Source organism: Peromyscus californicus, unplaced genomic scaffold, assembly GCF_007827085.1.
Source record: "Peromyscus californicus insignis strain IS unplaced genomic scaffold, ASM782708v3 Scaffold_4__1_contigs__length_199733344, whole genome shotgun sequence".
NCBI classification, from domain to species: Eukaryota; Metazoa; Chordata; class Mammalia; order Rodentia; family Cricetidae; genus Peromyscus; species Peromyscus californicus.
This window is the reverse complement of record NW_026294562.1, coordinates 99797668-99824509: the sequence shown is the minus strand read 5'-3', so window position 1 is coordinate 99824509 and position 26842 is coordinate 99797668. Positions and strand designations below refer to the sequence as shown.

General features: G+C 39.6%; 2 protein-coding genes across 4 annotated transcripts; both read right to left on the bottom strand.

Moving 5' to 3' along the window:
- Positions 1 to 5175: 5175 nt before the first annotated feature.
- LOC128094636 (olfactory receptor 51E2) lies at positions 5176 to 24284 on the bottom strand. 3 transcript variants are annotated; one of them, XM_052713103.1, is made up of 3 exons: positions 17421 to 17528; positions 10658 to 10748; positions 5176 to 7525 (listed from the first exon to the last, which is right to left on the bottom strand). In XM_052713103.1, exons 2-3 carry the CDS (start codon positions 10674 to 10676, stop codon positions 6513 to 6515), a joined length of 1032 nt encoding a protein of 343 aa, XP_052569063.1. In that variant the 5' UTR covers positions 10677 to 10748; positions 17421 to 17528; the 3' UTR covers positions 5176 to 6512. The 3 variants fall into 3 exon arrangements, with proteins under 3 accessions (XP_052569063.1, XP_052569066.1, XP_052569065.1); XM_052713106.1 differs by lacking the exons at positions 10658 to 10748; positions 17421 to 17528 and adding an exon at positions 24136 to 24284; XM_052713105.1 differs by lacking the exons at positions 10658 to 10748; positions 17421 to 17528 and adding an exon at positions 10768 to 10880.
- On the bottom strand, positions 18116 to 19658 carry LOC128094637 (olfactory receptor 51F2-like). The gene has a single exon (XM_052713107.1). It carries the CDS (start codon positions 19070 to 19072, stop codon positions 18128 to 18130), a length of 945 nt encoding a protein of 314 aa, XP_052569067.1. The 5' UTR covers positions 19073 to 19658; the 3' UTR covers positions 18116 to 18127.
- Positions 24285 to 26842: the final 2558 nt, after the last annotated feature.

Genomic DNA, 26842 nt, shown 5'->3' with positions numbered 1-26842 from the left:
TGTGAATATTCATCTTTAATGTCATTCAAGATGTATGCAAAAAATATATCATATGTGCTTGAAAATGTTTTAATGAAACACATTATTATGTATACTGAGTATATGCTATTTTTAAAAAAGAAAAAATGAGAAATGAGTACTGGGTATGAACTATGCACAAGCTGTAAGAATTGGTGATATTGTCAGAAATAATTCCAGATATGTGATAGGAAGCTTGTATGTTATGTGTAAATCCTCTCCTCCCACAACACTAAAAATAACCCAGGGAATTCTATTCCCAGTAAGAAACACATTATTTTCACTCATTTCTAGTCAAGCCTGTCTAGGATAAATGATACAACTCAGAGATGGGGATTACATAAAATCACGGAAGGATGCGAGCTTCTCTGTCCTAAGGCAAACTTGTGTTATGGCTCTCAAGGGGACTGGCTACCTAAATGAGTGCCCTCCACTGTCAGGCCAACATAAACATGGCTGGGAACAGGGCAGTTCTTTTATGGTTATCCGTCCCTGGAGACCCTGCTTGCTGGGAAAGACACTCTCACTATAGTGACTGTTTGCTTGAGAGTCCCGGCTTCAGTGGCCTCTCACAGAAGGAACAGCCTGGGGCCACATGCCAGCGGACCAGGCTCCTCAAACGCAGAAGGCTTTCCAGGTAATGGGAACAGAAAGACAAACACTCTCCCAGGATCCTGATTTGTGCGGCTAAGCTATAGTAGTGGCCATTGTCCCTCCCTTTAATTTGCCATCTTTTGAAATGCAACCACAATTTCCTGGGACAGCTTTGGAAGCTGGCCTGCTAGCCCATCTCCAGTGAACATGTCGGGCCCTTGGACTCCTTCTCTAGCCCATTGAAATCCCATCCCCCTCACTCAGTGTGCTCTCTTCCGTTTCCCATCCTCCACCTAGTGTTTGCATGGTGCGTGAGGGGACTGGAAAAAGAGTGGGGAACGGACAGAGGAGGAGTGAGAAACAGAAGAGAGATGGAGAACTTGCAAGTCTGGTTTTTTTTAAACTTTTATTTTATAATTTGTGTGTATGAGTTTTTTGCCTATTTACTTCATGTGTACTCGTTGCCTGCAGAGGGCAGCAAAGAGCATTAGATCCTTTGGAACTGGAATTACAGACCGTTCGGAGGGGCTGTGGAAGTGCCAGGAATTGAACCTGAGTCCCCTGGAAGAGCAGGCAGTGTTCTTAACTGCTCAGCTACCTCTCCTCCCCTCAACAAGTCCTGTTTTTAAATCTGAAGCTTTCAGGCTAATATCAGCAAGTGAGTGGCACTCTGGGGGCTGAGACAGGAGGTTGGTTACGTACATAGAACTTTGCTTGCTGTGGCTCCAATGTGCGTTCTTATTCCTTTACTTCATTGTTATGCAACGAAATTTTTTACCTGTTCTCCTCCTATTATAATATGACAAGTACTGAATACCGTGTTAAGTGTTGGCCAAGGATTATTGTATTTAATTCTCATGAAAGCACTACAAGTTGAGTATGATCATCAACTCTGTAAAAAAGAAAGGAGCCAGTGCAACGACTGAATTGACCTGACGAATCACACAGCAGCTGCTCTTTCTATTGGGATCAATGTCCACTTAGAGGGCCTTTCAATGTTTCCTGTGGTGGAAAAATTCTGTTGCTGGGAGCAGTTTTGAATTTTTAGAAAGAGCCATAATTGGTAGGAACAGAATGCAGGAGATTAAGTTGAGAAATGCCATGTTTGGGCAAAGAACAGGTGCAGGCACAGGGAAAGGGTTGGCCTCTCATGTAGGCCAGAGTGCACCTTCTACGAGTGTCCTGTATTGGTGCTGGGCCCTCAGGAATTCTCTAAGGCTTGTTAATGATATTAATAGAAGAGCATGTTTGAAATGCGGCAGGAATTTAGAGATTATCCTATCCAGTTGCAGTCCTTCACTGAAGAGATACATGAATTAGGGAAGATCACTCATTCAGTGTCAGAAATGCAAAGTATAGGTCAGAGCCCCCAAATTCCTACCCATGGTTCTCTAGTACCTTTGGGGTTCAGTAAGGCTATGTTTGTGCTTTCACCACATTCTTCTTGTTCATCCTCTGATGGAACAAAATAAGAGACAGAAGAGTAGGAAGTTCTTTTTTCTGCTCTCTGTCTATGTCTCTCCATCTCTGTCTCTGTCTCTCTCTCTTTTTCGTACCGTGTCCCATATAATTTGTAGATTCATACTCAGTGTGTAATGGAGGATGACACTGGTCTCTGGGTGCTCCATCCTCCATCTCCAAAGTACTGGGATTACAGTGTGCACCACCATGACCACCTGAGTATAATTCTTCAAAACACCCCAAAGTCTGTGATTGACAATACTGTAATGCATATTTACAAGTGTCCCAGTGGTAGCTCTTATGTCAAATGCTCTTACCACAACAGGAAAACAACAGCAACAAGGAGAGCTGGGAAAAAAGTCTTGGAGGTGATGGATACATTTGTTGTATTGATTGTGATGACAATGTCTAGAGTGTGGACTGACATAAAGTTGTGCGCATTGCTGTTCCTTTTTGTGTTTTAATCATACATAAATGAGTTAGGTAAAGAGAAGGCATCTTATGTCACCATCCCTTGAAAACAGATGAAACAAAGGAGCCCTGTAGAGAGTGGGTTGACGCAGTAACCTCAGGTTAGACTGGCATCACCTTCTTATTCCCTTCCTTCCACAAGAGACACAGAATCTTTGAAAACCAATGAGCTTGCACTTGTGTCTGGATCCTCATTGAGGTTTGAAAGGCAGGTGTTATCCTGTCATGTTTCCAACAGAAAAGCAGGGGGCCAAAAGGGAAATGGCTTAACTAAAACACTTCTGGAAGAAGTCATCTCTCAGGACCCTTTATCACACACATAGGTCAGTCTATGCCTGCCTGGTCAGGCTACGGTCCTCCATTGCAGGGCCGGGAAGTGTAGAAGGGGAGGCAGGGACTTCAGAGGGATCTTGCTTTAAGCCTGGACTCCACCTTTTATTATATTGTGACTTGAGGAAGTTTGAATCACTAACCCCTTATTTTCTACTTGGAAAAATGGTCCTCTTAATTACTCTTGGATTTATTATAGTAGAGGATCATAGTAAGTCCCCAGTAAGTGCTACTTTTAAACATAATATAAAAAACCCAACTCACAGGCTTCTCAAACCTTTACCTTCTTTCCTTGACTCAGTCCTATGTGTCCCACATCACACCTCGGTCCACCTCTTACTTCACCTGTAGGTGTGACAGATACTTTCATTCATTCAATTTCTAATCTCAACTAGGCACCTTTTGGTGCTTTTCTACTTTAAGGATTCCCTCAAAGTACACACTGAAAATACCAGGGTCAGCCTTCAATAAAATAGGTGTCTCCCCAAGGCATATTCTAAAAGACAGTCAAATGCCCGTTATCCATAGTAGTGACCATGGTAACAACTATACGGAATATTCTGCCTCCAGTGTCGCTCTTTGCTCTCTCTTCTTGTTTTCTAGGACCACATCTGACTCTACTTCACTTGAGTCTATGTTTCAGATTGTTCTTTGCATACTCAGCTCAAGATACCAGGTATGTCTTACATAAGACACTGCCTCATGTGTATGTGATTCTCATATGCTTGTAGATTTTGCTGAAGACCCCAGCTAAAGACTACCAGAGCATACCCATTACACAAGTAATGTATGGAGTCACTCACTTGTGGTAGCTAAGGAGAACACATCAATGTTTTAAAAGAAGAGAGGGGATAGCATTTTTAGTGTGTGGGTTCCTATCTGTTATTCATATGGTGCTTTTAAAGGCAGAGCTTGTTCAGGAGTCACATCCTTAGAATATGTGAGTCCATGCAGCTAGAGATCAGTCTGGTAACACATGCATGGAAGGAACTAGTTTTTACAAAACTTTGAGCTTAGATAGATTGAATGCCTATTAAAAATTAGGCTGCTACAGTTAATTTCCTTTTATATTTCACATGCTAACATGTTTATGGTTTTGCTTTCAGTTTTTGGCTTTCCCTTCAGTTTAACTGCCTACAGGAATACTTTGCCTTTGTATTAGCTTTTCAGGTCTCCGTTAGGCAAGACTCTCTAGATGGGGGCTGGAGAGAGGGCTCAGCAGTAAAGAGCACTGACTACTCTTCCAGAGAACTGGGGTTCAATAACTGATACCCACATGTATCTTATCTGCAACTCCTGTTCCAGGGGATCAGACATCCTCTTCTGGTCTCTGAAGGCATTGAATATATGTGGTGCATAGGCATATATGAAGGCAAAATATCCATACACATAAAATAAAGAAATGAAAAAATCTTCAGAGATGATAATGGATGAATAGATAAAGAAAGACTGATAGACATAGACATGGAATAATGGAAAGACATAATGGAAAGAGAAAATGGGATTTATATTAGGGAATTGGCTTATGTGATTATGGCAGCTTGTCAATCCAAAATCTACAGGGTGGGCTTCTAGACTGGAAGTCCAAGAAGGAGTCAACATGACAGTTCAGGGCAGTGTATGCTACAGAGTTCCTTCTTGCCCAGGGGAGTTTAGTCTTTTTTTTATTTCAAAATTCATTGATTTAAATGTTAATATCACTCAAAAATATCACACCATCATGGAGATACCTAGAAAAATGTATGTTCAAATATCTGGAGGTCATATCTCAACAAAGCTGACATAAAATGTCAGTCATAACAATGTCAAATGATTCCTTCTCATCACATGATTGCCATTTTATTACTGTAATCAGAAAGATCTTGTCTAACTATCACACAATATTCATAGAAAGAGCAACCAAGTTCTCTTGGAATTTTTTGTTTCTGCCTTTTGACCTTGGAAATGAAGCCTATTGAAAAGTCATAGGTAGAAAAAAATGCAAAGAAAGTACATAACTTACCCAAAGGTGTGCAATGACAGAAAAATCTTGCTGCCCCTGCTGTTGGCTTCTCTTTAGGTTATCTGACCAGTTACAAGTACAAGTACTAGCTTTCCTGAGAGCTCTGAAAGGCTGTAACATGGGCCTGTTATAACCACAGCAAACTACTGGAGTTTTGGTCTTTTGGTACTTCAGACCCAACATTATCCCTTTGGAGCTATTTTTTTTTAAAACCGTAATAATATATTTTCTTTAACCTAACATAGCCAAACTTTTTAAAAATTACATTAATGATATGTAATTGACAACAAAATATTTTACAGTAATTAAAATGGTTGTTTATTGTGGCAGATACATACTACATAAATTTCATCATTTTAAGCATTAAGTGTACACTGAATATATTAACATTATTCTGTAGGTATCATTACTTTTTCTAGAACCTTTTAATCATCCCACTCAATACAAAAGGAATGTTCTACAGGAGATAAGTTCATTCAACATCTTTTCAGTTGTGCAAGCCACACCTGGCAGGCCCTTTGCACTGAAGGTAAAGAAGACTGGGGGAGCTCTCATATCTCTCAACATTACTTTCTAGGATTCTATGGACATAAAAACGGTAGGAATAACACTGAACACTTTAAGATAAATTATTATGCTGTTTGACACCTAAGTCAAGACTCAGACACCATCATATGTTACACATTCAAAAGAGTTGACAGATACAGGACACAATACAAAGAAGACAAAATCAATCATGGATATGTAAGAGACTAAAAGATTAAAAGCTCCTCCTTTCATCTGAGAAGAAGCAGGCTACTCTGCCACAGAGAACAGTTTGCTGTCCTCAACTAGGACAGGGCTAATCACTTAGCTCAAACACAAAGACATCCATGTTCGCACACAGCAGAGAGAAAACAGGATTTGTAACAAGCAGAGGAAATAGATGGCAGATGTTAAACAGGAAGCAATATAACATAGTAGTAAAGCAAATGTATTCAATTATCAAATTTAATTTAAAATCTTGGCACAGCACATACAAGAAACTTTCTTTGCTCATTAAAGCCTCTATCACATATTGTGATGGGCAAAAATGGTACCTGCTCTGGAAAAAGGATGAGATCACAGAAAGGCTGAAAAACACTTACCATGGGACCTGGAACATGTTAAGCATACATGATACATTCATAAGCATTACTGTTTAGGGCTTGGATATGTTTCTAGGTAATGAATAATAAACTTGAAGTGGATGAGGCAAGCCTTGGTTACTCTACTGTCAGCTTCATGTTCTGCATTTTAGAAGTTACACATAACTGAACAATAGCTTCACGACAAAGAGAGTAGGAATAAGACAAAGTCATATTTGAACATATTTCATCCAAGTCACAAACTTGATCAGTTAGTTTAAATCACAAATTCTATTTGCTTTATTTAATATTATCAACGTGTCTCATTTTATAGCAAAGTCTTTAAACCACACAATATTCATTGATATAGATTATTTCACATTATATCCATGATGAAGATAAACCATACTTTAGTTCACCATCCCATCCAGGGAAAAGCACTAATGTGCTTATGGGTGACTGGAATTAAGCAGGTATGATGAAATTACTATATTAAGCTATCTAGGACAAGGGTGATGGAATCGTAAGGGTCACGTGTTTCCTTCATCTTCAATGTCCTTGTCACAGCTGATCTTGAGCATAGCCAGCACCCGTGTTCTGATCTGCTTGGTCTTAGCACCATAGATGATGGGATTGATCACAGGAGGCAGCAGCAGGTAGACATCTCCCATGAGAACATGCACAATGGGGTCTAGGCTGTTTCCAAAACGGTGTACCACTGACAGGCCAATGAGTGGTACATAGAAAGCCAGAACCACACCAATGTGTGACACACAGGTCCCAAATGCCTTAGCTCGTTCTGACTTGGAAGGCAGTTGCAAAACTGTTCGTATAATCAGAAAATAGGACAAGGAGATGAACATGACATCTACACCCATGACTAGCAGAATGGCAGTTAGACCATAGACTACATTGGGCAATGTGTCTGTATAGGCCAACTTCATCACATCCTGATGGACACAATAGGAATGGGAGAGCACATTGGAGCTACAGAAGGCCAGCCGCTTGATCAGCAGTGGGAGTGGGAAAAAGAATAGGGATCCCCGGACCAGAGCCACCATGCCGATTTGGACTGTCACTGTATTGTTGAGCACAGCAGCATGACGCAGTGGGTGGCAGATGGCCACATAACGGTCAAAGGCCATGGCCAGCAGGATGGTAGATTCAACTGCCGAGAGAGCATGAATGAAGAACATCTGGGCAAGACAGGCATCAAAAGTAATCTCCCGGGAATCAAACCAAAAGAGGGCGAGGATCTTGGGCATGGTAGATGTGGACAAAGCCAGATCAATAGCTGCCAACATGCAGAGAAAAAGGTACATGGGTGCATGCAGGCTCCGCTCCGTCCTCACAATGAACACCACGATGCAGTTTCCAAACAACGCCACAGCATACATGGAAAGCAGGGGGAAGCCAAACCAAAAGTGAGCTCCCTCCAGTCCTGGGATACCAATAAGCACGAAGGTGGCATGTGTGAAGTTGCAGGAGCTCATCGCTGATACCAAGTAGGGAGGACTGGAGAGGGTGAGGTCACACTGGCAGCCTGCAAGGGCATGGAGCAGAATCAGAGAGTCCCCTGGAACTTTGTGTGTATTAGCAATCCCCCTTCTCAGTCTACCTCCAACCACACCCCAGCTCTTTCATGAGCTACACGCCTCTCTTTTCCAAGGAAAGTAGTGTGAATGCTCCAAATTCATTTATTACTCACCATTACTAATCATTTATTTCAAAATAAAGCTTTGCTAGAAAAATACTTATCCCCAAAGTCCAGATTTCCTCAGACTCTCCTTTTGTCTCTACCTGGATATTAGGCACTCTCCATTTCATAAAATTACTGCATTAACTCTCTTTTCAGATAGAGATATCATCCTTCCCTCTTCCTCCCCTTCTCTTCCCTGTTGCCCCCTCCCACTTTGCTTTCGTCTATCTTTATTTCTACTTTTCTTCCTTTGCTGTTATTCTTTTTCTGTCAATTCAAATTTCAGAAATATTTACTTGAATGGCCTGTTAAGCACAATACTATCTGTGAGATGAAGACCTGAGACTCATTCCTTTTGACCTCCACAAGGCTTGCTTGGGGTAGGAGACGGATAAATAACAAATACATTAGAGCATTGTGATAAAGCTAGCATAAGAAATTCATTGACTGCAGGGAATGACAAAGACAGAGGAGCCGTCCTAGAAAATATGGTCTTTACATTTCAGTCTTGAAGCATGAGCAGAATTAGGTAGATGGAAGAGACAACAAAGGATCTTCCAAGGTAGGGGGAATAGAAAATATTTTTCAAACAAAACAAAACAAAAACAAAAAAGAAAAAAGAAACTTATCTGGACTCATAAAACCAAAGGCACCAGCTCCCTGTAACTATCTCTTTGCAGATGGAGGTGCTGGCAACATCCATCACCTCCAGTGGACCCTAGCTACTAGATATGTTCCCTCTGACACCTTTTTCCATTGTTCCCAGTCAGTGGCCCACTCTATGCCTGGGAGTCACCACCAATGGTATCTTCTTTTGTCCCAAAGAGAGCTTGAGGGGTAAGCCTTGATTTGGGGAGCAGTATCACTGATTTTTTACCATAATATTCTGAGGATTTCCCTTGGGATCTGTGCCAATAAGTCATTCATGTCCAGGGAGGAATTTCTTCTCCTTGCTTTCTGGAGCCCCATGTTGCTGTGTTTCAATCCCATACCCCACCCAGTAACCTGAGCACTCATGTCAAACTCTTTTTCTGTCAAGCTCCCTAATGGCCTATTTTTAGAACTGGATAACTTCAGGAGTTACAGGCGAGGCTATGAGAATCAGGGGCTTTGATGCTTACAAGTAAATGATACAGGTGTCTTTGTTGACAGTATCCAGAATATCCTGATTAATTTGTTTATCTCTCCCAGGATTCTTTGCTCCTTCTAATCAAGGCCTTTAATACAGCTTGGCGATGCCCTTCAACTTCTCCTTAATGGAGAGAGTTTGGAGAACCGATGCTTTAAATCACAATAAAATAAGAACTAAGAAATTTAAAACTGGAATTTCCTGATCTTGGATGAGCAAAGGCAAACAGAGTAAGGATTCAAAGGTTATAAAACCCATATCACTGATGTCGGTTTTCTCCACCCTTAGGTCTTGGGCAGGTAAAAAAAGAACAGCATTTCCTCCCTGACAGATATCGAATTCTAAACCTAGCTACCTGATACTGTCAGAGACAATTACATTCTTCAGTGAGATAGATGCAAGAGAGTGGGATGAGTGTCCCAACAGGAGCTGTGAGCCCAGCCTGAGTTCAACACACATCATTCATCCCTCACAGGGCTCCTGTAGTCCAGATACTACTCTGCCTGAGGAGCTGCACCCCAAGCTGGGCTCTCTGGTTTATCAAGGTCTCAGTTTGTGACCTCTGATATTTTCTTGTCCTGATTTGTCTAGATCTCTGTCAAAACACCCACTCCCCATTGTCACATCTCCCTCCCAGTGTGCACAAACAGGAAAGTCCTGTGTGTTTTTATTTCCATCTTAAATCCAACCCCCATCTTTGTATCTATTATAAGCAGCTTGTGGGAGAGAATGCAAATGTCCCAACAAATGACTCTGTGTGGTATAGGGCAAAGCAGAACAACCTTCCCTGGAGAAAGACCACCTTACTTGACCACTGTACCCAAGAGAAATGGGGACAAATATGAAAAGAAGGCAGGTTGGAGATGTACCAAGGGGCAAAAAGTCACGTTTCACATTCTCAAGGGCTTCTGTGGCTCTGACATATTTAAAGGCCCTCTCACCCACAGTCAGTGCCTTCCTAATCCACCTCTCTGCATAGCACCTGTCCAGCCTTGCTGGTGCTTAAAGCACAGAACCAGTTTCTGTTCGATTTTGTGTTATTTTAAAGGAGGTAAAACTATTTTTCTAGGCTACATGACAGTAAAAAGTCTACAAAACACTAATACAAACAGTAAAATAGCAAGATTGTCGCATTGGTAGCAGTTTACAAAGCTCAATATTTCCATACAATAATAATGAAGTATCGGAAAATGCTCTTCCAAAAACCTTTTATTCATAATAGCATCAATGATTATGAATTTAATCAAAACTGGTAGAAAATTTATACATTGTGATCTACAAACTATTACTGAGAGAAATTAAATACAATATCTAACAAATGGAATGATGTACAGTGTTCGTGGATTAGAACACAAGACTGTATTGAGTACAGCTTTTCTTTAAGATGAGATGCAGACTTATATAGTTGCTACTGAAGTTTCTTTAAGCTGTTTAAACATCAGTTTTTAAAGTTAGCATACAAAGTAAAAGTGTTTACCATGACATTTTCATGGAACTATATTATTGTACATTGTTCTTATTCAGCTCTCACCACCCTCTTGCTGGTCCCCTTTACACCCTCAAATATTTCCTCCTTCTGCTTTATGTCATATGGACGACATAACCCCCTTCCCTCTTTCTTATTTTAAAATCTCCTTCCTCTTCTCTGATAGTCTCCTTTCTATTTTCTACACACACACACACACACACACACACACACACAGATTCTGCATACGACAGCAAAGTAATATTTGTCATTTTGAGTCTAGTTTACTTTACTTGACACAATGATCTCCAGTTCTATCCATTTTCCCGTAAATGGCACTATTTCACTCTTTATAGTTGAGCATTATTCTGTTATATATCACCTGCTTTCCCGTAGATCATCAGCTAAGGCACTGGGGCTTGTCTTGTAATGAAGTGTGTGGGGTCTGCAAGGTCCCTCAGGGTGCCAGACGCCTGGTAAGAGAGCACTCACCTGAGAATGGTACAGCTCAAGGAAGGCAGCTGGATCTGGCTTTCACTTTCAGGATCAGGTCTCTTTATAATGCTACTCAGTAGGCTCAGGGAACAGGGTGTGGGAATAACAGCTGATGCTCTAGGGATCTGGCAGACAGAGGAATAAAATGCTCATGTCCACTCGTGTGCTGCTCTCACAGGCTTCCTGCTTTTCCTGTCTAGGGAAACAATCTCAAAGGGCCAAGGTTACTGCCACTATTCCTGCAATGACACATGTGAGTTTCTTGACAACAAACACGTGTTTCCACTCCTCCGAGCTGATCTAATTTCCACAGTCAGCCACAAGGTTAGTGTTTCCTCGTTATCTGATCTGTTAGACACAGCAGGCAAAATGTAGGAATAGTCACGATCCTTGAACTGTTGGTGTTCACATTGACCTTAAATCCTAAGTAGGTACACTAAAGTGTAGTTCCATAACTCAAAATAGGTTCATTCATGTCTCCATAGCTCTCTCCTACTTCTCTTGCAGTTTAAACATAGCCCCTGATATAATGAAGTCACTTCTTTTTATACCTGTGACTCTTTGGTCTATATTATCATATACTGATAAAGTCAGATGCAGAATCTCATGTATTATTTATTCATTCACATTCAACAAGTGTTTGTCAAGAGCCTGTAATTTCATAAGCAAAATAGAGACAATTCCCAGGGTTATGAAGTATACTTTCTGATTAGAGTGGCTGAAATGAAATTAAACTAACGTATAAACTAAATAGAATGCTAGATAGTCATAAGGAGAAAAAAATGAAGAGGATAAAGAACATGTTAATATCAGGAGGAGGGACTTGAAGCCTCAGATGAAGCTGCCTGGAGGAGATATTGGAGAGATAAATGAGGGATACACCCACGGAATTATCTGGGGAAGAGTGTTTTGGGAAGAAGCATCAGAGATGGCAAATAAATTTCCTAAGGAACAAGTATGTCCAGCACCTAAGAACAAGGCAGGCAGTGTATTCCAGTGCAGAGAAGAGGGGGAGAGAGGGTGGAACGAAGGAAGACTCTGAACTACCTATATAGGAGCTTGTAGCACTTGACAATAAATTTACGTTCTTCCCTTAGATCTCAGTGAGCTGAAGATCCTTATACAGAGCTACATATAATCCTACAGACTAGTCTTCTCTAATTGTCTCCACCGCATGGACTTGTTTTTATTGATCCATCATTGCCCATTCTGGTCTTTCTTTCATTGTTTCTTTTTAGTGACTTCATACTTCAAGCCTTTAAAAATCTAGCTAAAGCATCATCATATTCTTCAAGAAGTGGTTTCTCTAAGCCCTCTGATATTTCTTCTCCAGTGCCATATGCCCTCCTTCATACCCATACAGGTATGTCTATCTTTGATTGACATTTATCTTGCCTTGTCTCCTATTCTTTCTAGGTTTGCCTCACAGATCAGTCTTACCTTGTTATTGTTACTCTAAAAACAGAAACATAGGGGGCTGGAGAGATGGCTCTGAGGTTAAGAGCACTGCTTGCTCTTCCAAAGGTCCTGAGTTCAATTCCCAGCAACCACATGGTGGCTCACAACCATCTGTAATGAGATCTGGTGCCCTCTTCTGGCCTGCAGGGATATGTGCAGACAGCACACTGTATACATAATAAAATAAATCTTAAAAAAAAACCAAAACAGAAACATAATTGTTGTCTTGTTAATTAAGTAGCAAGACTTATTACACACCTATAGTGAGGGATGTGCTCATTCACTTACTGTGTAAAAGCATGTTCTCTCAATACTGGTTTTTTACTGAACTTAGGTGATACAGAGATGAATATGGTCAAATCACTACCCTAAGATGCTAAAATAACATCTACACACTCTTGACATAATATGGAATAATAGCAAATACCAGTGATTTTTAATGAGGACTTGAATAGGGACATTCATTAATCAAGAGTGGGTCCAAGAAAGAGTTTTTAAAAATTCAATTTAATATGTATGGGTATTTGTCTGCATGTATGTCTTTGTGCCATGTGTCTGCAGATCCCAGAAGAGGACATCAAGTCTTCCTGGAACTAGAGTTACAGATGGTTGTAAACTGCAGTGTGGGTGCTGGGAATTAAACCTTAGTCCTTTGAAGAACATCCAGTATTCTTGCCTGTTGAGCCATCTCTCCAGCCCTCAAGAAGAGGTTTTTTAAAGCAAAGATAAATCATAGAAGGAAACAGAATTCTCTAAGTAGAGTGGTGTTTCTGGAGTGATATAAAAAGAAAAGAGAAATTGAGAAGGCAAATAGATAAGAGTTAATGATAAGCTGTGGACTCCAGGCTTCATTCTGTTGGAGTTAGGAGAAGAATGCATAGTTCATATCAAGGACATCATAACTATGTATGTATATTAAATTGCATTTGTAGAAATTGTTTGAAGGATGCATTTCAGGATTAGATTGTTTTGAATTTAAACTTTAGATGTATACTTTTCCCTCATCTCCCATAGTCAATTCTTCAACTCATCTTGTCTAATTTTCCTTCTAAATATAATACCCGTGTCACTGTAATTACTCTGGTTTCTAGGAAAGTCTCTAACTCACAGTGGAGAACCAACATGGTCAGAGCATAACATTTGCTCTGCAAATTACCCATTCTCAGTGTCAAGTTGCCCATTTATAGTTATGGAAGTTTACAAGTTTCCAGGGTGGTTGGGCAATAGGATTGTTCACAAGTTAGTGTATAGATGTAAGCAGAAGTGTTATGAAAATCTGAGTGTCTGGCTTTTAAGATTGAGATTCCTTCTTATCCCCCTAAAATTTTATTTCTCATTAGGAGATTGAAATGGAATAAATAGATAGGGATGGAGATGGGGGGAGCTGAAATGGAGGATCAAATGGAGAGGGGAAGGGGATGAGGGGATTGTGGGAAGGAGTACAGGGAGAGATACCTAAAATTAAGTGACATTTGAGGGGTAGTATGGAAACCTAATATAGTAGAAACTTCCTAAAATAGATGCATATATGAAGGTGATGTAGATGAAATTGCCAAACAATGGGGGAGACAGAGTCCCATTTGGTCACAATTAATAAAATAATAAAGAAAATATATTTATTTATTTTTTTGAGATTATAATATAATTACATCATTTCTCTCTTCAAACTCTCCCATATACTATTCCTTGCTCTCTTTCAAATTCATGGCCCTCTTTCATTAACTGTTGCATATTTCTATGTATATCTATATTTGTAAATGCATAAATCCAACCAGCTCAATCTGTACTCTGTTACTTGCTATGTATATTTTCAGGATTGATTACTCAGCATTGGCTAACCAATTGATGTGTTCTTCTCCAATTCTGTTTTTTTTTCAAGATGGGGTTTTTCTGTGTAGCCCTGGATGTTTTGTAACTAGCTCTGTAGACCAGGCTGGCCTTGAACTCAAAGGTCCACCTGCCTCTGTCTCCTGAGCGCTGGGATTAAAGGCATGTTTCACCAATGCCAGCTTCTTCAATTTTAAGACTGAATACTGTCATCTTTTGCTCCCAGCTCAAGTCATTCCTACCCAGTCTCTCATTGCTCTCCAAGTATCACACCTTATGCAGTAAAGTAGGCAAAATTCTAACATTTAAACCCACATTTTTTTAATCTTTCCATCTTCCCTTCTTGGATTTTTCTGCAGTTATTTTGGACTTTTATCTTTGTTTCATTATAGGTTCAGACTGTATGAGGAGCATGATCCATGAGGTTCAGAGAACAAAAAGAGATGGAAACAAACAGAAATGGATAGTTTATTCCAAATATAAATCATCCATGTAAATGGCTCTCTAATTTTCTTCTTTTGCTTTTAACTCATGTTTATTAAGGAATATAAAGGGAAGTTTTATGTTGGAAAGACAGAGAGAGAGAGAGAGAGAGAGAGAGAGAGAGAGAGAGAGAGAGCTGCAGGAAATTAGAGTAAGGTGGTGTTAAGCCAAATGATCAAAGGAGGACATCCCGCATAACATCCTTCAAAATGAGAAGCTTCATGAATAAATATCTTGGGAACTATGAGAATACTTATGATCTTGTGTGGCATCCAAATTCTTATACATTTTTCAAGATCTTATTTATTTATCCATCAGTTCAATTGAGGTTAAAAGATAGTATGGAACTAGGTATGCTGGAACACACCTATAATTCCAGCTACTTAGGAGGTTGAGGTAGGGCAGTGTCACCATGGGGAATTTTGTGAAACTATTTTAAAACCAAATAAAACCATCAACAAGAAAAGAAATCTAAAGACACAAGCAGCCAGATACTATTAATAGAAGTGTAAAAAAAGAACAGCAGTGAATAAGATGCAGTTCCTGGTCTTGAGAAGAGAACTCAAACCCTGCTGTGGAAAGAACACTTCTAATCCATCTAAAGAGGATCACCATGAGAAATAAGCACATGGTGATGGTGGTGTATCTGGGTGGAGTATAAGGCAGATTATGAGGGTCAGGGGTTCTTCAAATAAGTCACCTCTCTTCTAAGTGGGAGGGTGATGACTGTAGTGGTATTTGCTCTACCTATGACCTTGGGCTATAGGGCCCAAAGGAGGTGGTACTTCTTGCTGTTGACTATGACCTCTTAAAAGGAAAGGGAGAGGGGTCACATGGGTCCTTTTTTTTTTTAAATCATACACCAGATGGGCTGGGAATTGAACCTGGGTCCTGTGGAACATCAGTTAATGCTCTTAACCACTGAGCCACCTCTCCTCCCCTTCTTTGTCTTGTCTTTAGTTGGAATGTACTGCCTAACCTTATCCTGCCCTGCCATAGGCCAATGCAGCTTTATTTATCAACCAATCAGAGCAACACATATTCACAGTGTACAGAAAGACATCCCACAGCACTTTGCCTTTACTGTCTAATCTCAGTCAGTAGAGCATAAGACTCTTAATCTCAGGGTCATGGGTTCATGCCCCACGTTGGGTGCCACTTTTTAAGAACAATCCACTTGAGTCTATTTAATGGGTAATAGGGATTTATTAAGATATAAATTGAGGAAATACACTCATGAATACAAACTGAGTAAACAGCTGAAGTCATCTTCTGTTCTGACCTGGAGGTTTGATTAGCCCAGGAAGCAGGCAGTAGGCAGCAGGGGCTTGTGATCCTTCTCTCTTTCCTTTTAAGAGGTCACAGTCAACAGCAAGAAGCACCGCCTCCTTTGGGCCCTATAGCCCAAGGTCATGTGTGGAGCAAATACCACTACAGATGATAGTGAATACTACTATAGTTGGAGGTAACAGCTTGTGCAAAGGCTTGCAGTAACAGAGGATAATCAGAATAGAAGAAATGTAAGTTTCTCATCAGTCTTGGAGTACTGTACAGAAGACAAAGGATTCTTAAGACGTAAATGGAGACAGTACACTCAGTGAGAAACAAATTCCTTATCCTCAAAAACCTTATCTCATGATGGGGAAACAAGCAAAACAAAACAAAACAAAACAAAACAAAACAAAACAAAACAAAACACCTCCCCTCCCCAGTATATAATAGATTGGGTGTTTAAAAAAAAGGCAGGTAAGGATGGGGATAAATACTGTCAGGAACTGATGGAGAAGTATTGTTGTTATGATTATTATCCCTATAATTTTAGGGGTCCTACAGTAAGGTACACTGGGTAGGATTCTGCATGAAGAGAGGATGTAAGTCAGCAGTTGATCTCTGAGAGAAAAACATTACAGGCAAAAAAAATGGTGAGTATGAAGTATAATGCTGGAGTGTTCTTGATGATATAAGAAAATATCTAGAGGCTAACGTAGATTTACTAGGGTGAATCAAAGGACAGTAGGAAATGGAACTGGAATAGTGGTGGATACTCAGAACATGTAGCAGCCCTTGCACACTACTACAGTCACTGAATTTCCCCCCATTAGTCAGACAGGAGCCCATGAGAGTGTGCTAAGGAGGGAGTGATAAGACCTGTCATATGTACTAGAATAAGCATTCTTAACTGTAAAATACATGAAGGAAGATTCTCCACAAAGCTATTCATAGATGACTTCAGATTCAAGGTGATGGCTGGCATCCTGATGATAGTAGTGAAAGCAATGTAAGTGGCTGGATTCTGGGTTTGTTGACAAACAGTTAGGTGTGGAACAGGAGTAACAGCAAGGTATGAGAATTCACTGCAAGTGTTTCATCTTAGATATTTGGAAAACAGAGTTTCTGGTTATGGAAGCCTGTAGAGAGCATACATTTTTATTGATGGGACTATTAAGACATCTAAGATGATTGTGAGACATCTGGATATGAACATTAATACATGTTAGATGAGGGTGGACTACTTGTCGTTGTTCAGCATAGGGCATTTAATGTCATAATATGATATGAAATGACCAGAAAAAGAAGCATAATAGGAGGAAGAGGCCTGAGAACAAAGTTCTGGCATATTTGAACACATGTAAGTCAAGATTAGTAATAATTAAGAGAAAGGATGATGTTCCTTCCAGAAGCCATAGGTTGTAAAAATCCCAGTGCTAAGTGTAGGATTCTTCCCCTCTGGTTGTTGGTAAGAAACCTCTCAGAAAACTCAAAATAGTGCAGGCTACTTTCATTGCTCTTAGATGCCCACCAGAACTTGATGGTAAGACACTATTTCTGAAGATGCCACATGCTTTAGTAAAAGGACCTGGAGAAATAAAGCAAGTACTGACCTGGAAGCTTCCCCCATGCTGACTGCCTCCCATAGCAGCAGAAGGTGCTATCCAGGCTGCTGGGGAACAAAAGTCGTTGATTGTCTTACCCAGCTATGAACATCACAAGTTCCAATAATGATACAGCTCGCAAGATTTACTCATGGGTGAAGTTATGATAAAATGTTTTGGGGTGACCAACTGCTTTGTGATCTGGTTTAAAGAAGGCACCACAGAATTTATTTATATCTGATGTAAATCTGGCCAAGAACTCATAGTTGGAGAGATCATAGGCCCTAGGATCAACTTACTACTATTAGTTTCCTAAATGGACATAGTATCAAACTACCTTCTAAATACACATCTCTATTTACATAGAAGCTCTCAGTCTTCACCAGCGAAGTTCCTTTGAACAGTGGATGGCAGATAGTTAGAAAATGCTACCTATTTTTCTACAAAGGGATGATTTAATATGAAATTTTTAACTGCTACAATGAGGTAAGAATAAAAGGGCTGTTGACAAGGATAGAAATACTAGCTTAGAACAAAAAAAAATGGCAAGGAAAAACTCTAGACATAAAGCTATCTACTGTTATCGCTTCCTAATTATATATGAGTGTCTCCTCATCTGTGAAATAAGGGGTTAAAGTAGCTGACATTTGATGAATTCTAACATTAGCTAACTATATGGCCTGAAACAAGCCATCTAGTTCTACAGTTTTGTGAGTCTATATTTTTTTAGAATGGAGAACTTTTATCACAGCTTTACGTATCTGCTTGGTCTTCACACTGTAGATGATGGGGTTCATGACAGGAGGGATCAGCAGGTAGGTGTTAGCAATCATGGTATGGACATAGGGTGGAGCTCGTTTCCCAAATCTGTGAACAAAGGACAAACTGATCAATGGAATATAGAATATAGCTACAGCTCCTATATGGGAGATACATGTGCTGAAGGCTTTCTTCCTCTCTTCTGGGGAAGCAATGCTGAGGACGGTCCTAATAATCAGGACATAAGAAAGGAGGATGAGGACCGAGTCCACACCAACAGTAGAAATCATGGCAGTCAGTCCAACTACATTGTTGATCCTGGTGTCTGTGCATGAGAGTTTCATGACATCGGGGTGGAAGCAGTAGGAGTGGTGGAGCACATGGCTGTTGCAGAAGGTTAGTCTCTTAAGAAGTGCAACCATTGGTGTCAGCATTACAGTCCCTCTGATGACAATTGCTACTCCAATTTGAGCTATTCTGGAATCAGTTAAAATAGTGGCGTACCTAAGGGGATTAGAGATGGCCACATAACGATCAAAAGCCATGGCCAACAACACTGAGGATTCCATGACAGTGAAGAGTTTAATGAAGAACATCTGGGATAAGCAGGCATTGAAGCTGATCTCTCTGGCATTGAACCAAAATATCCCCAACATGGTGGCCAGAGTGGATATGGATAGCCCGAGGTCAGTGGTGGACAACATGGAGAGGAAATAATACATGGGCTCGTGGAGGCTGGGCTGAGTGATAATGGCGAAGAGAATCAGGCTGTTCCCTGAGAGGGCAGTTGCATAGAGAAAGCAGAAGGGGATGGAGATCCAGGAGTGGAAGGCTTCCAGCCCAGGCACACCAGTGAGCAGGAAAATGATGGAAGAAGTTGTGGTGTTCTGGAAAGTTGACATGCTAGATTAAAAGTACAGAACAGGTCTGAAACAAAAAGACTATATTTCTTTGTGTATTCTATTTATATATTTTATCCAACATTTACTTGACCAAAGGTGAGCATTGATACATTATCTGAAAATAGGAATGACACCTTTAAGTTAATAAAATTTTGTATGATTTCAACTACTGCAGCAACATTTTTTTTTTAATTTTTGAAACAATTTTCTCAGCCAACAACTTTTCCTCACTGAGGTTCTTTGCTGCTAGGTGCATTTGTACTGTGTGATCTATCTTTCACTCTTTCAGCTGCAGATGACACAGGACACTAGTACCCACTTGGTATAACACGTTACCATTGTCAACTCTTTGTGTTCTAAATTTTTGAATGACCAGTTCCCCACAATATATTCTCTGCATTTTGTGGAAAAATACTTCCTGGGAGATATAATGAAATGATTCTGCCTTGTTTTGCAGAGGAAGATGAATCTTTATTGAAAATATCATATTTTCTTCTTCCTCTGAGTAGAAAATTTAGACCAGGCAGATAGGTATGCATGAATTGTAAATGGGGATTTGGGGAAAAGCATTAAGGCTATGGTTGGAGATGGCTCAATGGGAAGTAGCCAGTTTGGGGCAGTTTCTTTGATGAGAAAGAAAGCCACTGAGTAACGGACAGCAAGCATAGGAGACGAAAGGGCACAGAGGGACACCTAAATGCTTCCAGAACACACACATGCACTCAAATAAGTTCTACTTTTGGGGTCATTCTAGGGAACCTTACTAAAAATAAATTGGGAACATAAATTGAAATTACTGGAATATCAGGGGGGAAAGGCAAAAGTAATTTGAATTTAGTGTATCTTGAGACTCTGACATTTTTAGTCATGAGTGTCCTCAGGGGAGTGATGAAATTAATGTCAGAAATGTATGATCATTATAATATAAAGAATTAAGTGTTGACATTGATGTACTATATACTTTCAAATGCTTCAAGAAGATACTTTAATTGTTACAACCACCCCCAAAATGATAACAAATTGAGGTGGTAGATATACAAATTAACTTGATTTGATCATTCCTGAATGTATACATTTAGGGAAATACCACATTGTGTTTCATAAATACACGCAATCATAGTTTGTCACTCAAAATCATTCAAAAATCCAAACAAGAATTTTAAATACCAAAGAGAGCTAAGAAAGGCAGAAGAGGATTATCAGAATGTGGTCACGCAGCAGGTTTGGAGACCAGGAGTAAGGTTTATAGAAAAAGCAGTGAAAATTTTCTGTGTACTGTCTACATTGAGATGAAGAATGCTGAGATTTTCAGAATGCCATAGGAATATTTTTCAAGTAAAAGCTTTTTTGCAGAGTTCAGTAATAAAAGCTAAAGAATAACACAAAATCTTCCCTTTAAGAGTTTGTAACCAAGTGAGGAAGAAACATCCTTGAGGCTTTTCAGTAACTCCAATATAACAATAATAATAGCTCTGGAAGGCTGTGTATCTGTCAGTTCTGGCAACCATGCCTTTTATTTGACATGTAGTGACTTATTTGTTATTTCTGCCATTGAGTTCCAGTAAATTTTACAAAGGATGACTTTAAATTACTTGAAGAATTTCCTGATTTCTTCATGATCAATAATTTACTCTATTCATGGCTAATTTTCATTCTTCTTGATAATTTCTTCCTTCTCTTTGTTGATGAAAGATGATAAAACAAAACAAACTGTACAGCACAGTTTGACCTGATCCATATTTGCTCTAGCAGCAGAGAACTCAAATTGCCTGCTTTCAGTTGGGCCATTCGTCACTCTCAAACCAGAATTTCTTATCATTTCTCTTCAACCATACTAGACCCAGAGAGGATTGCACATTCTGTTTTACAACCAGGAATTCTTTATAACCTATCATAAACCTTTAGGTCAGCTCAACAGTAAACAGATATAGGGAACTCACAGAGTCCTGTTAGCTACTAAGATGTGAAGAGAGTCTAAGGTGATTTTGTGACTGAGGAAGCCAAAGAAGTCATCATAGACAATATACCGCACTCTTAAGGTCTCAAAACATCCTCTTTAATAAGACTCCAGTGACTCTTATCAACAATAAAAATGACTGATTTTGAACATGAATGACCTATCAGATACTGTATAGGTATGGTGAGAACCATAGGGTCATAGACAAAGTGATGTACTACTAATCATAGAATGCACTAAGGTAGGAGATGTCTAAGAGATAAAACTGAGACAACACAGGGCAGCAGCCTCCAGTGTCTGGGTTCTGTATATGTGAATGGGTCTGTGTTAGGTGTTTAGGAATTAATTCTAAAAAATATTAAGAAAGTGGATGAATTGTAACTAATCTTTTGATGAGTAGATGTGAGTTTACAAGAGTGAAAATGGGAAGTGTGCTCTTGACATAGATAACATGAGAAGTGAGAAGAGAAATAGGTAACAATAAGAAAGATCACACAAAAGGATCTTAGGGTGAGTTTGAGTGCTGAGGGAGAAATAAGGAGATGAGAGCATAAGAATCTCAGGTTTCTTGGAAAGGATGTTTCAGATTTTGCATTGCAAAGTATCAAGAGCCAGGCATTTCCAAATACTTTGTGAATAAGCGAACAAGCCATTCTCTATCTCTTTTAATTTATCTCCAACAAGATTCCTTTTATTCTTCAGCATTTTGCTTGCATCGTTGGTACCTTTTCACAAGTTCCACCCCAACTCAATAATGAAAGCTTTACACATTTACTACTTTTTTTTTTTTTGAGATGAGTTTCCAAAATACTCATCTCAACTAGGACTCATTACTATCTGTCATTATTAACCACAGTGCTTAGATAGTAGAGGGATAAGTCATAAATACCATTCTTTCTTCAGTTTTCTGTTGTATAGTTTATAACAAGCAAAAAAAAGAGTCTGAAAGACAATCTGCTTTTGTTTATTTTTCCTTCACCCTTGGTAACAAGCAGAATATTTCCCCCCGCTGAGAACTCCCAGAAAATCCTTCAACTCAGTGACTAGTGAATTTCTAAATAGTCTGTATAAATTCCAGATATGCTTTCTATCCCTTACCTCAAAATTTGATTCTCTCTTTCTTGTTACTTTCCCTTTCAATTGCTTCAATGATGGTTCCTCTGATAGATTATCCCTGTCTGCCGTTTTTCAGAAAATACTGTTCTCTGTCTTATTAATTGTGGTGTTGTAGAAAGTTTGGCTTTCCCTATCCCTTCTTGCAGTCCATATCCTCTCCTTGAGATGACCTAATTATGACTACAGCTTTAAACAACACACCCATCTGACTCATATATCTACGCTTTAATGATAGCATCTCCTAATTCTGTATTTCATAAGTTAGCAGAATCGTGAAGGGTTAAACGTGAAGACAACATTGAAGTGTGGAACAGAGTAACGTGGCAAAATCTGTGTTTTAGAGACATTCTAGCCACAGTCTGTAGAACAAATAAGAGCTCTTTGCTTCCAGTGGTAATAAAAGTGAATACAAACCTGTTTCTGAGAGATAACATCTCATTCCTCAGAGACTGCAACAGAACTCATTTCCTCCCCATTCCAGACCTGACTCTTTCCCGTTTCTTTCTCTGCAAGTGGTTTCTAGTAATTGTCTAATTAAAATTTCTCACCCTTTCTCACCCTTGTCTTATATCTCTCTTGTTCCATTAAAATATTCATTTATTGTTTTTTCATTACTGACTCTAGTTCTCCAATGTCTCGATGCTAGTTGGTACTTGAGGTTATATTTCACCACATATTTTGATACATTAAAAATTCACCTGCTAATATTAGAGAATAACAGGACACTAGATTTTCCTGACATTATTCTACAATTTTATTTTTTCTCTCACTGAGGCAAGATTTTACTATGTATCCCATAGCTAGCCTGGAATTCAAGATGCTATTGCCTTGGCCTCCTAAGTGGCGCGATTACAAGTCTTCTTCATCATTTCTGCTTTCTCCAAACAACTCTTCAGTGTACCATCACTCTCAGATCTGTGAGACTCACCTTCTCCAAAAACTTCGTTCTTCCTGTGTGAACTTTCCTATTTAGACAATGTTCTTTTTCACTGCAATATTGAGAGCTGTAGATGTGCCTTTCGATGCTGATTTAGAGCATGTGGCATCATCAGAATTCTCCAAGCTGCTTCTCATGGTCTACAGTGTGTGGCAGGCTAGGACTGGATCTGTGCTCAGAAACACTAGTTTGGAAGCCTTGTACAGCAATGCAAATTATTCATACTGATATATCACATGTATCAAATCAGCAAGTGTTATTGTGCTCTAGCCTAAGGGTCATACTGTATCGACATGTAACTGGTATTAATGGATTTCCTTTAAAGTTACTTTTTAAATGAAAATAATAAAAACAGGTGTGAGAGAGGTTATGAAGCATATTCAGGGTCACATAGAGCTGGTGAGTAGCATAGCCAGTATTCTGAACCCAGTTATCTTTAATTCCACTGTTCATATTCTCAAAAAAAGCTTATTTCACTGACTGACACTTACAAGCTATGTAAACTTCCTTTAATTCAGTTTACTCAACTATAGGCCTGGATAAGAAACTAAATAGAGCTCTGCCATTCAAAAATCTCTTCAAAATAGGTATTTCACTTTAATTTCAAGCTAATTTGAAATATTCACTCATATTTTTTGATACAGAGTCTCCTTTATCAACAGGCTGACTTTGAGCTTACTATGCAGCCATCAGTCACCCTGAGCCTCCGATCCTCTTACCTCCACATCCCAAGTTACTGGTATTGCAGACATGTATCATTATGATCAACCACAAACTTTTGTTTTTTGCATGAGTCATTGGACTTAGAAATGAGTTTAACTGATCATGATAAATGCATCAAAACACTAATTAAAGCATTTGACTAAAGACAGGTTATCCAGGCCCTTAGCAGGCTGAACAAAGCGCTCATTCTCTGCAGATTTCCTAGGAATCCATAATTCAAAATTTCCAGTCTTCTACAGCCCTCTACTCCATGATCTTATCTAATTCTGCCCATCACAATGTAATTCTTCCCCACTGCTAAGACAGCACAGCTCACCCAGTTTTACTCACAGAGCCCATCCAGCAGCAATGAGTCTCTCTCAGGCTAACTCAGAAGGTGGAGGGAGCTTCAGATTCCAGAGGAGGGCTGAGCTTATGCTGAGTGTCATCCAGCTCCTTTGAGGATAAGCACAGAGTGGAGGGACCAGTTCCCTGTGGCAGAGCTAATTTACTGTGCCTCCAGGGTGTGGACGCTCCCAGAGGATTTCACTTGCCTGATACAAGCTTTTTATATCTCTTCCAGAATGTGATTATGGCTACATGCTTTATGGGCTGATGTAAAATTTTGCCCTTGTGATAGTTGGTTGGAGAGTATTTTTTAAAAACAGCTTTATTGAGATATAGTACACATACTATAAAATTGATCCATTTATAGTGTATAATTCAATAATTTTTAGAACAATCACAGAATTATGCAGTAACCATCACCACAATCCAATTTAGGGAAATTTCACCACCTTAAAAATGCCATAACCATTAGCAGGCCATTTGAGGTGGATTAAAAAGATGAAATATCATATGTTTAAAAACATCTCCTGCTATAAGGTATACTTCACTCTGTAACATTTTAACCCCTTAGAATGTGACCTTACTCACAGCAGCACTGGATCACTAGTTTCCTGGGAATGCTTTGGTGCACTAGCAACCTCTTAAGAACTCACTTATGTATCCATCCATATATTTGGTAAATATTTCCTAATGACACTGTATATTCTAACTATACTGTAAGTCCTAGAGGTTAATAAAAAGAAGAAGACAGCATAGGCCTCATTGCCCGGACTTTTTGTTTAGAAGAGAGACAGGCTAACTGACATTCACATGCTAATCAATGACAAAGTCATCTTAGAAGCATAAGGCAGGTGCTTGGTAAACACAGTGGTAAAATGTCTCAGTCCATAATTTAGCTATACAGGAAATAAATACTGTTTTGTTTATTTCTGTCTAATTTTACTTACTTCCTAGTGTGATATTGAAACTGACAATGTGGGGAACAACTGGAATAATTTTTGGGCATCTGTACTGTGTTCCAGTTATGAGACTATTTTGTTGAGGAATCAGGGCAGGTAGGTGATGTCTTTAGGCAGTGATGTCATCTAAGGTGGGCTGACTATGCCCTCCTCAGTCTTTGGCAAGCATTTCCTACAGATTGGTTATTTGCATGGCTTCTTTAGTTGCTCCTGCAGTCCCACCATTTCTGGACCACTTTTCGGTTTATAGATCTTTCAGTTATTCTTTTTAAAATATATTTTTCTTTTTTTCATTAAGAATTGTTTAATTCATTTTACATACTAATCATAGATCCTCCTCTCTTCCCTTCTCTGGCTCCCCCACCCCCCAGCTTTCCCTCATCAACCCACTACCCCATTCCCTCCTTTGACAAAGTAAGGCCTCCCATGGGGAATCAGAAAAGCCTGGTACATTCAGTTGATGCAGGTCCAAGCCCCTCCCTCCTCCATCAGACTTGTTCAAGGTATCCCACCATAAGTAATGGGCTCCAAAAAGCCAGCTCATATACCCGGGACAGATCCTGATTCTACTCCAGGGGGCCCCATAGGCAGATCAAGCTACACAACTGTGTTGCTCATACACAGGGCGTGATTACCCTGCCATCACAGAGCCTTCATCCAGTAACTGATGGAAGCAGATATGGAGATCCACAGCCAAGCACCAGGCTGAGCTCTAGGAGTCCAGTAAAAGAGAGGGAAGAGGGATTCTATGAGCAAGGGGTGGTCAAGATCATAATAAGGAAACCTACAGAGTTATTCTTGATTTCCCTCTCTTATATCCTGTATCCATTACATTGACAGAGTCTATCTATATTTGAAAATATCTGTAGAATTTGTTTCTTACTATTTCATTGGGTCTTATATGTCAAAGATACTGTGAGGAGGGTTGTGGGTGGAGTATTATTCCCCAAAGACCCCCATATCTTAATGTCTAGAATCTGAATGTGGTAATTTACATGTCAAAGGGAGTTCGAACTTTGTAGATATGATGAAAATTCAAAGCTTTGATGTAAATTTTTTTTGGGGGGATTGACCCAATCTTTTCGCATAATCCTTAAAAATGGAGAACTAAAGAGATGACTATGTGCAAAGGGCTTTTCACTCTTGTCTCTGCTTTTGGAGAGCACCAAAGGAGTCCATCAGCCAAGAACTGTGGACAGACTTGAGGAGTAGACAAAGTGTCCTACACTTGTTTTTAAAATCCCCTTACAGAGATTTCTCTCTCTCTCTCTCTCTCTCTCTCTCTCTCTCTCTCTCTCTCTCTCTCTCTCTCTCTCTCTCTCCTTCCCTCCCTCCCCCTCTGTCTGTCTTCGTTTCTGTCTCTCTGTCTCTGTTTCTCTCTCTCTATTTGTCTCAGAGACAGGCCTTACTGTGTAGCTCTGAGTGCACTGGAACTTGCTATATAAACCATACTAGCTTCAAATTCATAGAAATTCATGCTCCTTTGCCTCCCGAGTACTGAGATTAAAGGTGTGTGCCATCATGCTTGGCTAAGTAGCAGGTTTCTTTATGGCATATTTCATATATACTTATTCTTTATTTATTACAATCTCCCTGCCCTCTCCTGTCTCTCTGTTCCCATGCCTCATTAGATGTTTTCACTCCAGTCTTCCCACTCTTACTTTTACGTCACATGTGTTTTATTACCTTTGCCACCACTTTCCCTCAACAACGACCCCCTTTTCTTGGTTCTCTTTGTAGTTTCCTACATT